Raw genomic sequence first — 14408 nt, forward strand, 5'->3', positions numbered from 1 at the left:
AATAAATTAATAGGTAAATCTTTCCATTTAATCAAATCTGTTTTAATTTTTTTATTAACAGATCATAATTTAATTTATATAAAGATTGATAATCAACATTCAGAATTATATCCAAATATTTAATTTGATCAGTCCATTTCAAATTAATAATATTCTTATAAACTGAATAATTTCCTTCACTTACCGGTAATATTTCACTTTTTTCCCAATTAACTTTATATCCAGAAAGACATCCATATTGTATTAAACACTCCTTCAAGTGCAAAAGTGACTGAGCTGGGTTTATATTTGCCATCTCAATTTTGGCCCAACTAGGAGGGACTAGCTGGGACTGGATCCCAAGTATTAGGGCAAGAATTTTTTTCTGGAGGCTTGATATTGGAAAGAGCTCATAGAACTTTAAGAAGAAGACCTTTACCTGGTCAACCACCGAGACCGATAATAATTTGATGTTTGAATTATCTGGACAGAGAAGCAATACATCGACTAACAGTGCAAAATGCAAGAAAACTACAAACTCCGTTATTGATTCAGAATAGTAGAGTATAAGAGGTCATTCAACGCCAACATCGATTTAACCCATTTAAAGAAGCTTTGTGGCATAAATCAGCAAATAAATTAATTTTATACCTCATCTAAAACCTTCATACCTTGTATCTGTGTATTTTGTCTTATCAGCTGTGCTAAAGGTTCAATCACTAACGCAAACAAAGCTGGTGATAAAGGACAACCTTGATGAGTTGATCGAGTCAATTTAAAAGGTTCCAAAATCAAGTCATTCGTCAATACTCTTAAAGCCTTAATCCAACCAATAAAAAAAGGACCAAACTTAAATTTCTCCAGAACTTTAAACAAAAATTCCACTCAGCTCTATCAACTGCTTTTTCTGCATCTAAAGATATCACCATTGGGTGGTCTGAAGATTGTTGAAATCTATTAATCAAGCTAATCATGTGCAAAAAATTATCTGAAGCATATCTATTCTTTATAAAGCCTGTTTGATCCATATGAATCAACTTGGGTAAAAATTCAGCCAATCTATTTGCTAATATTTTAGCTATTATTTTATAATCTACATTTAACAGTGAAATTGGTCTATATGAAGATACTTTTAAAGGATCTCGATCTTTCTTTGGAATTATTGTAATCCAGCCAAAAAATCAAAGTATAATTAGTGATACTTCTAAAATGACAAATTAAAAGTTAACTAAAATGAAAATAAATAAAAAAACTCCCCCCCCAAAAAAAACTACCAAAAGGTAGTAATCCCTAAACAAAAATTGGGTGTGGGTCACCCACCAGTGGCGGATGACTAGTAAAGAACTTAGAGCAAATCTCTCCCTCCCCAGCCAAACAATGAATAACATCAAAATATCATAATAACAAAAAAGTAGAATAAGAATAAGAAAATTCTTCTATTCATCCAAGAGATTCCAGTCTCAGAGATCCCATTTCAGAAATAGTTGGACTCTTTCCATTCCCATTTTTCCCATTTCTGCCATTTCTTCTGTTTCCAAAACAAGCAGATTTTTCTTTAGGAGACAATGGTGGACTACATCTTTGTCCTCTTATGTCTGGCAATGAATCAGCAAAAAATCATTGCTTCACGATCATTCTCAAAAAACCAAAATGGATGATCTCCATAAAACACCTTCAACACTGCCAGGTAGCAAAAAGTAGGCTTATAACCTTTATGCCACAAAGCTTCTTTAACTGGGTTAAATCGATGTTGGCATTTAATGACCTCTTATACTCTACTATTCTGAATCAATAACGGAGTTTGTAGTTTTCTTGCATTTTGCACTGTTAGTCGATGTATTGCTTCTCTGTCCAGATAATTCAAACATCAAATTATTATCGGTCTCGGTGGTTGACCAGGTAAAGGTCTTTTTCTTAAAGTTCTATGAGCTCTTTCCAATACCAAGCCTCCAGAAAAAAATTCTTGCCCTAATACTTGGGATCCAGTCTTTAAAAAAACAAAGAGGATCTTGTCCTTCTATACCTTCTGGCAAACCAACGATTTTCACATTATTCCTTCTGCTTTGATTCTCCAAATAGTCTATTTTCCTCTCTAACTCCTTCTCATGTTCTCGCAATTCTATAACTGATTTTTCAACCTTCAACACTTTTTTTTGTGTTAGAAACCACTTGCTATTTACATTCCAAAAAAGCAGACTGAATTTAAAAAAAAATCTTCACGAGATGCTTCCACACGTGCTTTAACTGTATTCAATTCTGAATTTCTACTAGCATTCATTTGAACCACCTCATTCATTAAAGGTTGAATGACAGCATTTAACTGCATGCATTGTAACTCAGAAAAGCTCAGCCCTGCTTTCTCTGACGTAATGGTAGAACCAGGTAACTGCAGCTCCTGCTCCAACTCAACAAAAGACATTTTAAAGGTTTTACTGCTGGTCTGGACTCCCAGCGACGGCACCCCAACTTCCTTAGGGGGTTGCCACTGGTCTACCCCCGCAACTCATTGTTTTTGCGCAAAATCACGGAGGAAACCAATATCTTCAGGTTGAAATGCTTCCTGATGCATTTCAAACAATGGAGTGATCTTCCTGCATGCTCCCTCCGTTAAAATCAAAAGGCTTCCAGAATCGGGATCCACTTCTTAGGAACACACTCCTTCCTCCAGAGAACGGGTAATTCCAGCGCCATCCTTCACTTGGTGAGTAGTAGACTTTTTTGTTCAGCTCCCACAGGCAGTCTTTGTGGTTTAGACACTGAAGAGGTTAAACCTGAAGCTGTATCAAGTCGTTTAGGCCCCAAATCTTCAGCACTTCGAAAATGTAACTTCTTCTGCACTTGAGGTTTAATCTTTTTACCATTAATGGCCATAGTAGTTCCTCAATACTTTAAACTAAAATTTAAAAAGTTTAAACTTGAAAACAAAAGGTTAAAAAATGGGTACTTAAAAGTTTGGCCAGAGAGGTCGAGATTACATGTCTAGACTCTACGCCATCTTGTCACCCCCCCCCCCCAGAAATATCATATTTAAGTATTAACTGATCAAAGGACATCAATCTCTTATTAACAATCTCCCTATTTGGAAATTCCCTTATGACACCATATATTTTAAAAAAGGATTATCCTTTGACAAAATTAAGAGAAGGTTAATTAATGATGTTTTTAATGAAAGAATATTTCCATAAATTTCTAATTTAATTTTATTCTCAATATTCAACAAATATTTTCATATTGGAACTTCCTTATCTATTATACTAGAATTAGGTTCCCATTTATAAATAAATTCATCTGGTCTAACTTCACCAATCTTACTATCTCATTGTCTACCTATAATGGTCTAGATTTAACAAACATATAAATTAGAAACCTTAATTGAGCTGCTCTATAATTATTCTTAAAGTTAGGAAGTTGCAACCCTCCTTGTTTCATGTTAATTTCTCTAATGACTTTCTTATAATTTTCCCTTTCCAAAGAAACTTCCTAAGCTGTTTATTTAAATCTAGGAAAAAAAATTGAGGTAAAGGTATAGGCAAAGTTTGAAATAATAATTGAATTCTTGGAAAAACATTCAGCTTAAATACAATGGACTCTCCCTATGAATGTAATTAGTATATCAACCCATTTCTTCAAATCTTCCTCTATTTTTAAAAATATTGGTATGTATTTTAATTTATTTAAATTTTTCATGTTAGTATCAATATGTATACCCAAATATTTAACCTTATCAGCCTAAATAAAATGAGCAACTTCGCAACAATATGAATAGTCTTCTTTAATTCCATCATCTCACTTTTATTCCAATAATTGTTGATAAATGCTTGATAATGACATCTGTGGTTCAGTTAAATAAACTAATACATCATCTGCAAATAAATGAATTTTTTGATGGGTCTGGTCTATCTCAAATCCCCTTAATTGCTGATCATCGTTACTCTTTTGTGCCAATGGTTCTATGGCTAAAGCAAACAGAGCAGGTGATAATGGAAATCCCTATCTACGAGATCTATTCAAATTTTTAAAAATTGAGACACCTGTCCATTTATGGCCACTTTAGCTTTGGATCTTCAATATAAAGCCTTAACCCAATTTATAAAGTTTATTCTAAAACCAAATTTACTAAACACTTTAAACAAAAAGTCCCATTCTAACCTATCAAAGGCCTGTTCTGCATAAGGCTCAAGTCTTTTTTCTGATCTAAATGAATTATACTTAATAACCTTACCATATTTTCTTAAATTTTTTTATTTCTAACAAAATCCATCTGTTCCATACTTATTAAATCAGGAAGATATTCATTAATTCTATTTGCTAATACTTTTGCTATTATTTTATAATCGACATTCAGTGAAGATATAGGTCTATAGGAAGTCAGTTTTAATGGATCTCTATCTTTTTTAGAAATAACCATAATAATATCGCCATGGAAAAAGTTTCTGGAAGACAATGTTGGTGAAAAGCTTGTGCTATTATCTTCATGAATAATGGAACCAAAAAATCCCAATAAAATTCAACTTGGAACCCATCTTCACCTGGAGATTTATTATTTTATAAACTGTTCAGTAAAAGAACTATCTAATTCATCCTTACCTTCTTGAGTTAAACTTGGTAATGACAGTTGTGACAAGTAATCATCTATAGCCTCTTTATCATGTAATGATACAGAAGTATAGAGCTATTCTTAAAATTTCCTAAATACATCATTAAATTCTTGAGGTTTGTAAGTCACTTGATCCTGTTGTATTGCAATGATTGTTCTAGAGCAGTGGTTCCCAACCTTTTTATTTCCACTCACATACCATTTTAAGTATTCCTTACACCATAGGTGCTCTGTGATTAGTTAGGGATTTCTTAAGGTGGGATGTGGGTGGAAAGGAAAAGGTTGGAAACCACTACTGTAATCGTACCTAATTGACTCATTATGTGCACAGTTTCATAACTCCAAAGGAAATGGGCCAATTACAATTTTTCTCAAGCAAAATATTTCAGTAATAATTGGATCGAGAGCAGTAATTCTTAACCCTTCCTTCCCACTCACATCCTACCTTAAGCAATCCCTTACTAATCACAGCACTGATGGTACAGGGATTACTTAAAGTGGTATGTGAGTAGAAAGAAAAAGGTTGGGAACCACTGTTCTAGAGGATTGTTCTGCTTTAATTGCCAAGCCAAAACCTTCTGTGATCATTCCTCCAATTCATAATATTTCTATTTAGAAAGTAACATGATTTTCTCTGTTCTGTACATTAACATTGTATCATATTGTAACATTTTTTTATTAACTAAAGTTCTATGCTTATCCTCAGAAGGTGATTTTTAAATATTTTTTTCCAATAAAGTTGTATCTTTTTCCAATTTATTTATATCTTTCATGTATTCCTTTTTAAGCTTCGTACTTGTCAGCCACAAACGAGCCTGCAGCTGACATGGACATTACCCCTCCATAAATCTTCGTCCGCGAAGCCAAGCCAAAGAAAGAAAGAAAGAAGAAGAGTAACATAGTTTTTCCTCTTTAAATAAGCTTTCAACACATCCTAAATAACGAACATACCTTCAGTTAAATGCAAGTTAGTATCACAAAATTATTGAATTTGTTGTCATATAACTAAGCAAAAATCTGGTCTTTTCAGTAATAAAGTATTCAAACTCCATCTATAACTTAAGGCTTGTCTTTCTGAAAACAACTCAATCAAAAGAGGAGAATGTTCAGATATTAATCTAGATTTATTATAATCCACACCAATCACTCTTGATTGATTATGCGCTGAGAGCAAAAAGAAATCAATTCTAGAACATGTATCAAACCTGCTAGAATAAAAAGAAGAGTCCCTGTCCTTCGGATGCATTCTTCACCATATATCAATTAAATTAAAATCTTTTATTAGAGAAAACAATGTTTTAGCAGCCTTTGACTTCACTATAGTTTTCAAAGATTTATCCAATACGGGTTCCTAACAAAAGTTAAAGTCACCACCTATCAAAATATTTTAATGTACATTCTCCAAATTTAAAAAAAGTATCCTGAATAAATTTCTGATCATCCAAATTGAGTGCATAAATATCTAATAAGGTCCATCCTTCAGAACATATTTGACAATTAACTATAAGATATCTTCCCGCTGGGTCTGAAATTAACTAGTAAATTATATTTATTAAAATTGCCACTCCCCTAGCTTTTGAATTAAATGTATAAAAAAACTACTGAGATACCAAGTCCCTTTTCAATTCTAAATGTTCACTGTCCCTCAAATAGGTCTCTTGTAAAAAAGCAATATCAACTTCTAATTTCTTAGTATATGCCAAAATCTTCCGTTTTATGGGGTTGTTAACCCCATTGATATTAAAACTCAATATCTTGACTGCTTTACCCATCATTGTTATATTTATTTATTTCAACAAATAGATAACTCTTATTCTTGTCCAGGAAGAGTTCCTATAAATCAAAATAGGTCCTAGCGACATCATCTGCAATCCAATAGGTTCAAACTGAAATAACAACAAAAAAAGAAAATATTAATAAATCCCTCCCCCTAAAATGCCAGAGAAGCTGGAATTACCACCCTCCATTATACAGGTCACAGTCAACATGAAAATACATGCAGATGTCAGAGAGCAACATGCCCAGCCCCTGACTCCCAGGGAAAATATTTTTCTTGTCATCAAAATATCAAGAGTAACAGAAAGAAAAGGAGAGATACTCTCCCCCCCCCCCCATCATCAACAAATCATTTCAACAAGTCCTCTGTATGCTGAGCCTTGGGTAAATTTTTAACATAGTCTTCAGCTTGAATACAAATGGTGAAGAAAACATTCCATTGATCTGGAATGAATGCTTTCAATGTAGCTGGATAATGAAGCACAAATCTATAGGCTTTATCATGTAAAGCCTTCTTAACTGGGTTAAACTCTTCTTCAAAAGAGCTTGACTCAAATCTAGATTTAAAAAAAGATCTTATCGTCTTCATAATTCAAAGGTCCATGTTCTCTAGTTCTTTGCATTGTCAGTCCAAGTATCTTCTCCCTATCCTGATAATTAAGAAATCAATATAGACCAAGGTCTCTGATTCGGTCCTGGCTTTGGTCGAAGAACCCTAAGTGCTCTTTCAATCAAAATCTTCAGGTATCCAATTGTGAAAAAAAAACAAATTACATCCTGACATTCTTTACCTTCAGGCATCCCCTACAATTTTAAGGTTATTTCTTCTACTATAATTCTAGAAGATGTCAACTTTCTCTAATAACTTTTCATTCATAGAGACCAAAGCAGTAACAGAATCTTCATTGATGTTTGCTCTTTCTGCAATATGCTGAACCTCTTCACAATCATCTTGTGTTCTATCTTCTAACTTATCGACCTTTTGTGAAACATTATTTATTAATTTAGTCAAATCCATTTTAACTTGAAAATTTGGAATTATTTTCCATAGCACTTGCAAGTTTGTCAATTTTATTTTAAATTTTATTCATTTTTTTTCTTAAAAAACCTGGCCTTGCCTTTAAATGTTTCCTCTTCTGTATTCACATCTTCTTCTTCACTTGTAGAATTGTTAGAATCCTCTTCTATATCTGGAAAATCTTCTTCTTGTTCCACAGTTGGGATGCTGTACTGGCCCTTTAAAGGTATTGAAGATTTTATTTCCTGTTTTTTTGGTATCCCCAGCATGCATGTGTGAGGAGTCGCATATGCGCAATGTAGATCCAATTTTTGAAATGGCACCATCTTTGTGAGGTGGCTCCGTGACTCACTGCCCAGTTTCATTGATGAGGTAGGCCCAAGTTCTTTTTTCTTTGCATTTTTCTTTTGGTGTAATATTCAGATATTGTTCTTTGCATGAAAGCATTGTTTTTTTTTAATCATCAGTAACTTTAGATTAATGTTAAAATAGTTTTGATGAGTTAAACATTTAATTAGCACTTTTTTTTAGTAATTCCTCTGGGAGACGCGAGGATGTGCTGTGACCTCTACACCCTCAAGAGACCTCCCCAATAATGTAGACATCTAATCAAAACAGAGCATGGCGCTTGTCCCAGAAATGGCTTCTTTCTATCAGCCCTATGCACTCTATCAAGTTCAAATCCATTTGGGAAGTTCTCAGATACCAGAACTTCTGGAATCCACTTTTGAAAAAAATCGTACTGGATTAGAGCCCTCAAAATCTTCAACCAACCCAACAATCTTCACCTTATTCCTGCATCTATGATTTTCCAATTCAATCTTTTGTAAAGGTTCTTTCCTTTGCACATCCAAAGTTATGACAGAATGTTCCATTTTATTAACTGTTCCTTTACATTGTTCTACTTCATAACGATAATCTTGGATATCATCTTCACTTTTCTGGACTTGAATTTTAATTATATCAACAGCTTGGTATATTTTGTCATTTCTTCTTTAATATCTTTCATTTCATGCTTAACATATTCAAATTGTGTTTTATCATTACTGATGACAGATTCAAATTGCAAATCCATATGTTTGCACATTAACTGCATTTGGTTGATAATTATAGAAGTTTGTTCAAGATCTTCCATACCTTGGGTTCTGGCTTCAGGGTATCTGAATTGTTTAGCTTCAGTCCCATGAATCAATTGGGCTTCATCTTTTTCCTGTTCTGCTCCTGCTCCCTTCAATTATTCATAAGCTTTTTCTTCCTTCTCTTTATCTTGATCTTCAGCATTTTGACCCTCTGAATCGCTGCCAGATTATCCTGATTCAACACCTAGTTGAATCGACGGCTGGGACTGACTAGCAACGGAGATAGTGCTGGAGTCATATGAATCCTTACCATTGCTGCACAAGTCACTCTTTGACGAGGAGGAACTGGAGCCTGAGGCTCCACCGTTAAGGTAGGCCCAACTTCTTCAGCTGTACTAACTTCTTTAGCAACCTTTTTCTTAATTGTTTGAATTTTTCCTTTCCTTGTTGCTATAATATATTGATTAATGAATAAATCCTAAAAGTTTTAAGTTTAAGAAAGATTTTTCAATATTACTTTTAGCCGGGTTTTGATTAATTCTGCATCTTTTCATGTCTCCAACCTATACCATCACATCTGTTTGTCTGTATGTGTGTTAAGTCTGTTGTGTGTTTGCATGTTTTGCACTGAGGACCAGAGAATGCTGTTTCATTGGGTTGCACTTGTTTACATCCGGTACCGCACGGATGGCAGTCTCTTCAATCTGAGGCGCCTGCAAGCTCACACCAAGACACAAGAGAAACTTGTCCGTGAACTACTCTTTGCAGATGATGCCGCTTTAGTTGCCCATTCAGAGCCAGCTCTTCAGCGCTTGACGTACTGCTTTGCGGAAACTGCCAAAATGTTTGGCCTGGAAGTCAGCCTGAAGAAAACTGAGGTCCTCCATCAGCCAGCTCCCCACCATGACTACCAGCCCCCCCACATCTCCATCGGGCACACAAAACTCAAAACGGTCAACCAGTTTACCTATCTCGGCTGCACCATTTCATCAGATGCAAGGATCGACAATGAGATAGACAACAGACTCGCCAAGGCAAATAGCGCCTTTGGAAGACTACACAAAAGAGTCTGGAAAAACAACCAACTGAAAAACCTCACAAAGATAAGTGTATACAGAGCCGTTGTCATACCCACACTCCTGTTCGGCTCCGAATCATGGGTCCTCTACCGGCACCACCTACGGCTCCTAGAACGCTTCCACCAGTGTTGTCTCCGCTCCATCCTCAACATCCATTGGAGCGCTTACACCCCTAACGTCGAAGTACTCGAGATGGCAGAAGTCGACAGCATCGAGTCCACGCTGCTGAAGATCCAGCTGCGCTGGATGGGTCACGTCTCCAGAATGGAGGACCATCGCCTTCCCAAGATCGTGTTATATGGCGAGCTCTCCACTGGCCACCGTGACAGAGGTGCACCAAAGAAAAGGTACAAGGACTGCCTAAAGAAATCTCTTGGTGCCTGCCACATTGACCACCGCCAGTGGGCTGATAACGCCTCAAACCGTGCATCTTGGCGCCTCACAGTTTGGCGGGCAGCAACCTCCTTTGAAGAAGACCGCAGAGCCCACCTCACTGACAAAAGGCAAAGGAGGAAAAACCCAACACCCAACCCCAACCAACCAATTTTCCCTTGCAACCGCTGCAATCGTGTCTGCCTGTCCCGCATCGGACTTGTCAGCCACAAACGAACCTGCAGCTGACGTGGACTTTTTACCCCCTCCATAAATCTTCGTCCGCGAAGCCAAGCCAAAGAAAGAGAAAAACTTGTACAATTAGAGGACAATACACTTGACTGAACCCTTTCCTCTTAAATGTTAAAAGCCTACCACTTGCCACTTCTCCCCTTATCCTCTCCCCATCAATCTCTCACCAATAGCTTCCAAACTAGGCTTTGCCCCACTTAGTCCCATCTTTCTCCAACTATTTTAATAATTATAAGCTGATCACTGGTCTAAGAGTGCTTCTTATTGAAACTTCAGTCACTTACCCTTTTTCATTCCCTTGCAGGAGGTCGAGAGTTGTGCCCTCTATACCATATATTAATTGAAGAAATTTTCTTGGCCACATTTGATAAATTCCAATGTGTCCAAGCTCTTTGCACAGTCAATTTTATGAAAGTTAAAACATAGCAATAATACCCTTATTGTACATCTTTCTACAATCTCTTTAGACATCATTCATTTCAATTCCCATGGACTATTTTGGGGCCTACCATAGAGTCCCAAAGAAAGTGATAATTTCCTATTTGTTTCTACCCATTTAGCCTCACTGGTGGGCCCCAGGAATGCTCTCTCTAAGCATGGTTATGCCTTTCTTTGTCAAGAAGGCAACAGCCATCTCTCGACTGTAGCATCTGTACTCTAGAACAATGAGTCGTCAGTCTTGCCCCTCTATCAGCTATGTTGGTCTTATGGCTATAATATCCCAGTCCACTAAGTTAGTCTGCCTTACTCATTAATCATCATTGAAATGAAATAAATATTTAAACCACCAGTCTTTCCTTTATCTTTGCTGTCCTCCTGCCTGTTCTGTCTGCTATATTTCCTTTCTTTGATCCAAGTAATATCTGATCCAGCATGGAAAGCTCAGGGGTAACTTTATATAAGTAGATAAAATCATGAGAGATGGAGATGAGGTAATTTATTCAGTCTTTATTCCAAGGGTAGGGGCACAGATTTAAGGTGAGAGGGGATAGATTAACCTGAGGTGCATCTTTTTCTCTCACATGGTAACAGGTTTGCTGTCATATGCATTATAGAATGTACATGAATATATTGCGGGAACTGTAGGGGTGTGTATAATTGTAACATTTCTAAAACATTTAGCCAGGTGCATTGATGGGAAAGGTTTGGAGGGATATGGCCAAACATGGGTTTTGCTTAGGTGAACAACTTGAGGTGAAGGGCTTTTTTCTCCTCAATAAAATTATATGAAGCTAATACTTTTTGGACTGGTTTTCAATGGAATTTTAGGAAATATAAATTATTAGCAGAACTTTCTAGTGAGTATTAGACTTGTGGCCTAATCATCTCCAACCCCACTATGGCCTTTGCTCCAGTACTATTCGCCAACAAAATGGAGCAGTTTAGTTGTGGAATATTGTTATCCCGATTGATATTTTAATGATGGGTTTGTCACATACAGTGTTCAATGTACATATGCACTGAAATTCTTGCTGCAACCAAGTAGGTACTTCATGGAAAAAAAAATACTTTAGTATACATTAAATAAAAATACACTAAATTAATCACGCATTGTATTACAAAAAATATTTCCTCCTGTATTAAGGATAAGGAGATTTATAGCAGTTACAAATTCAGTTGACAAATATATAAAAATGGAACATTTACAGAAAGAAGTGTTTTAATTTTTCATTTTAACCTACTCGTTAAGCTAAGCTGTAGCATTTCTATGCAATAACTACAAATCCAATATTTCTGCCACATTTGGATAATTCAAGTGATCAAGGAACTAAAAATAGATGTAACAATGAAACTGAGTATTCTCCATGTTGGAAATCATTTAACTTTGTGATATTAGTAGCATCTGAAACAACCTGCTACAAATTTGGTTCACCTGAGTACGTTACTCCCCTGAATATGAGATAAAATCAAACAAGCTATGAATAAATCTTTATGGATAATGAATAGTATCAGCATTGCATAAAAGAATGTTAAATGCATGCCTGTGCATTTTAAAAAAAATGTTAATTAGTGATGGGAGAACATGATCAAGGCACCAAGCACCATTCATTACTCCAAACTTTGTACTGAAGCCACTAAATCAAATTAACTACATGCTGTAAGCTACAAGCTCATGATTGTTTAAAACTTTTTATGTAACGTTCTGCATGGAAATTCTAGACATTTTGTTTAAAAGCTGCTGAATGATCAACATCAGCTATGGAATCAAGGCTTTTTGGGGGCATCAGCTGGTGTGGTCCCAGGATCTTGTCTGGTTTTAATGCAGTCTTCCCCTGTGCTTTGGTATCCAAAGTTTTGAATTGAATATTGCTGGAAAAAAAAAAGCAAACGATAAACAACTCTCATAATATAGTGGTAAAAATTACAATCTGTGCGAATGAGTAAATCTTTGTGACCATCAGGATCTGGGCAGTAATATACCAGGGTAAAGTAGGTACTCTTCACAAACTTGAGTCCATTCTTTTCTTCTCTGAAGAGCAAGCAAACCAAAATTCCAACACCAAAGATGAGAGCAAACTCTATAATGATGAAATAAGTGTAGACAACCAACTGCAGAGCCGAATTTCCTCCTGTCCACTTTAACATGAAAGGTCATCAACCCCTCGTTAGATAGGCAGAGAAAACTACTGCCCAGGATGGGGAAAAAAAACTTGAATCCATCTTGTCCAAATTAAATCAATTGATCCAATTAAAAGAGGGCAACAGAAAATAGAAAATTCAGAAGTACTGAAAATGCAGGAGTATATAATAAAGGAAATAGCAGTAAAATGTCTTCAAGTGTAATAAAACTGAGTAGAGTCAACATGGATAGATGAAATGAAAAAATTGTTGATGAATCTGCTGGTAAACAAGAAATGTGCAGCTGCTGTAGAAGTGCTGGAGAAACTCAGGTCCATAAACAGTAAAAGGTTGTCAATGTTTTAGGCTTGAGCCCTTCTTCAAGTGTGACAAAAATTAAGCAGTTGCCTGAATAATTCCTCTGCAATTTCTGCCACCTACAATGTGAACCTGCCACCAAACACATCTTTCTCTCCACGCTTTCTGTAATGATCGCTCCTTCGTCCACTCCCACGGATGGTACAAAGCCCTGTGATTCAAAAAGTGCTATACTCGGGGAGGGGGGGGGCGAGCCACGTGACGGCATGGGGCATGGGGCTAGACTGGAATTCTCAGCTCTCTCCAATAAAGTTTTAACAAAGGGTTAAGAAGCCTGAACTAACTGCAAGAAAATAGCAGAGGAAGCTATCAGAAGACCTACAGAACAATAAACAATGCCTCCTAAGAAAGATAATCTGACTGTTTCTTTTCAAGAACTTGAATAAGAAAAAAGAAGCTGATAAAGACGAGAGGCCTACATCGAAGGAGGATCCTGGAGCTCTCCAGAAGGCAAGTGCCCGTGGTGGCAGACCTGGAGCTGGGGAGACCATGGACATCGCTGTACAAGGTCTTCCCCTGACAGTTGCCGACTGCCACGGGAAGAGACACCGCGCATGTGCGAGGGGTCACGCGTGCGCAGAACACAAAAAAAAAGACAGAGGCAATTTTTAAAAAAGCTCGAGAAGCCTCCAGCTCCAGTGATGAAGAGGAGGAGCAGGAAGAAGAAGAAATGTATGTGAACACAGGAGAAAATAAAAGAGTCTTATATATCTACAACTGAAATGAAGAAGTACATGGACACTTTCCAGCAAACTTTGTTACAGTTAACAATGGAAGTTAAAAAGTGCAATGAGGGTATAATTGAAAATAAGGGTTCTAAGAAGAAGGTGGAGAGAATGATGTCTCAAATGGAACAAAAATTTGAAGTGATGGACGCAAAAATTTAAGGCAATGAATTTGAAATTCAGCATGTTAAAGAGCAAATGAAGAAGGTTCAAGCTGAGGCGGCTGCCATGAAAGAACAATTAACTCAAAAAATTGATATGTTAGAAAATTTTAGTAGAAGAAATAATATAAAAATTGTTGGACTTAAGGAAAGCGATGAAGGGCAAGATATGAACAGATTTTTACAACGTTGGATTCCACAAACTTTGGGGGTAACTGAATTTTCAAGGAGATATTGAGATTGAAAGAGCTCATTGATTTACATTGATAATAAGATTTTCTTTTACCCTGATATGTTTTGATTTGTTGAAAAAAAAGAAAAGAACCTAATGCTGTTAAAAATGTGCTATGGAAAAAAGATTACACTTTTGTTTGAAAGTATCCAGCAATGTTAACAGTTTTTGTTCCTGAGGGTAAAAATAGATTTTTTACGG

At 36.2% G+C, this 14408-nt stretch overlaps 1 protein-coding gene across 5 annotated transcripts in view; it reads right to left on the reverse strand.

Moving 5' to 3' along the window:
* Positions 1 to 11080: 11080 nt before the first annotated feature.
* The window catches only part of LOC138739118 (uncharacterized), a 54192-nt gene continuing 50864 nt past the window's right edge, over positions 11081 to 14408 (reverse strand). For all 5 annotated transcript variants that reach the window (XM_069890611.1, XM_069890612.1, XM_069890614.1 and 2 more), the window contains exon 8: positions 11081 to 12462. In XM_069890611.1, the coding sequence (XP_069746712.1) occupies positions 12358 to 12462 (105 nt within the window). In that variant the 3' untranslated portion in view covers positions 11081 to 12357. The remainder of the gene's footprint in view (positions 12463 to 14408) is intronic.

The sequence above is a fragment of the Narcine bancroftii genome, chromosome 7 (genome assembly GCF_036971445.1).
Source record: "Narcine bancroftii isolate sNarBan1 chromosome 7, sNarBan1.hap1, whole genome shotgun sequence".
Classification (NCBI taxonomy): Eukaryota; Metazoa; Chordata; class Chondrichthyes; order Torpediniformes; family Narcinidae; genus Narcine; species Narcine bancroftii.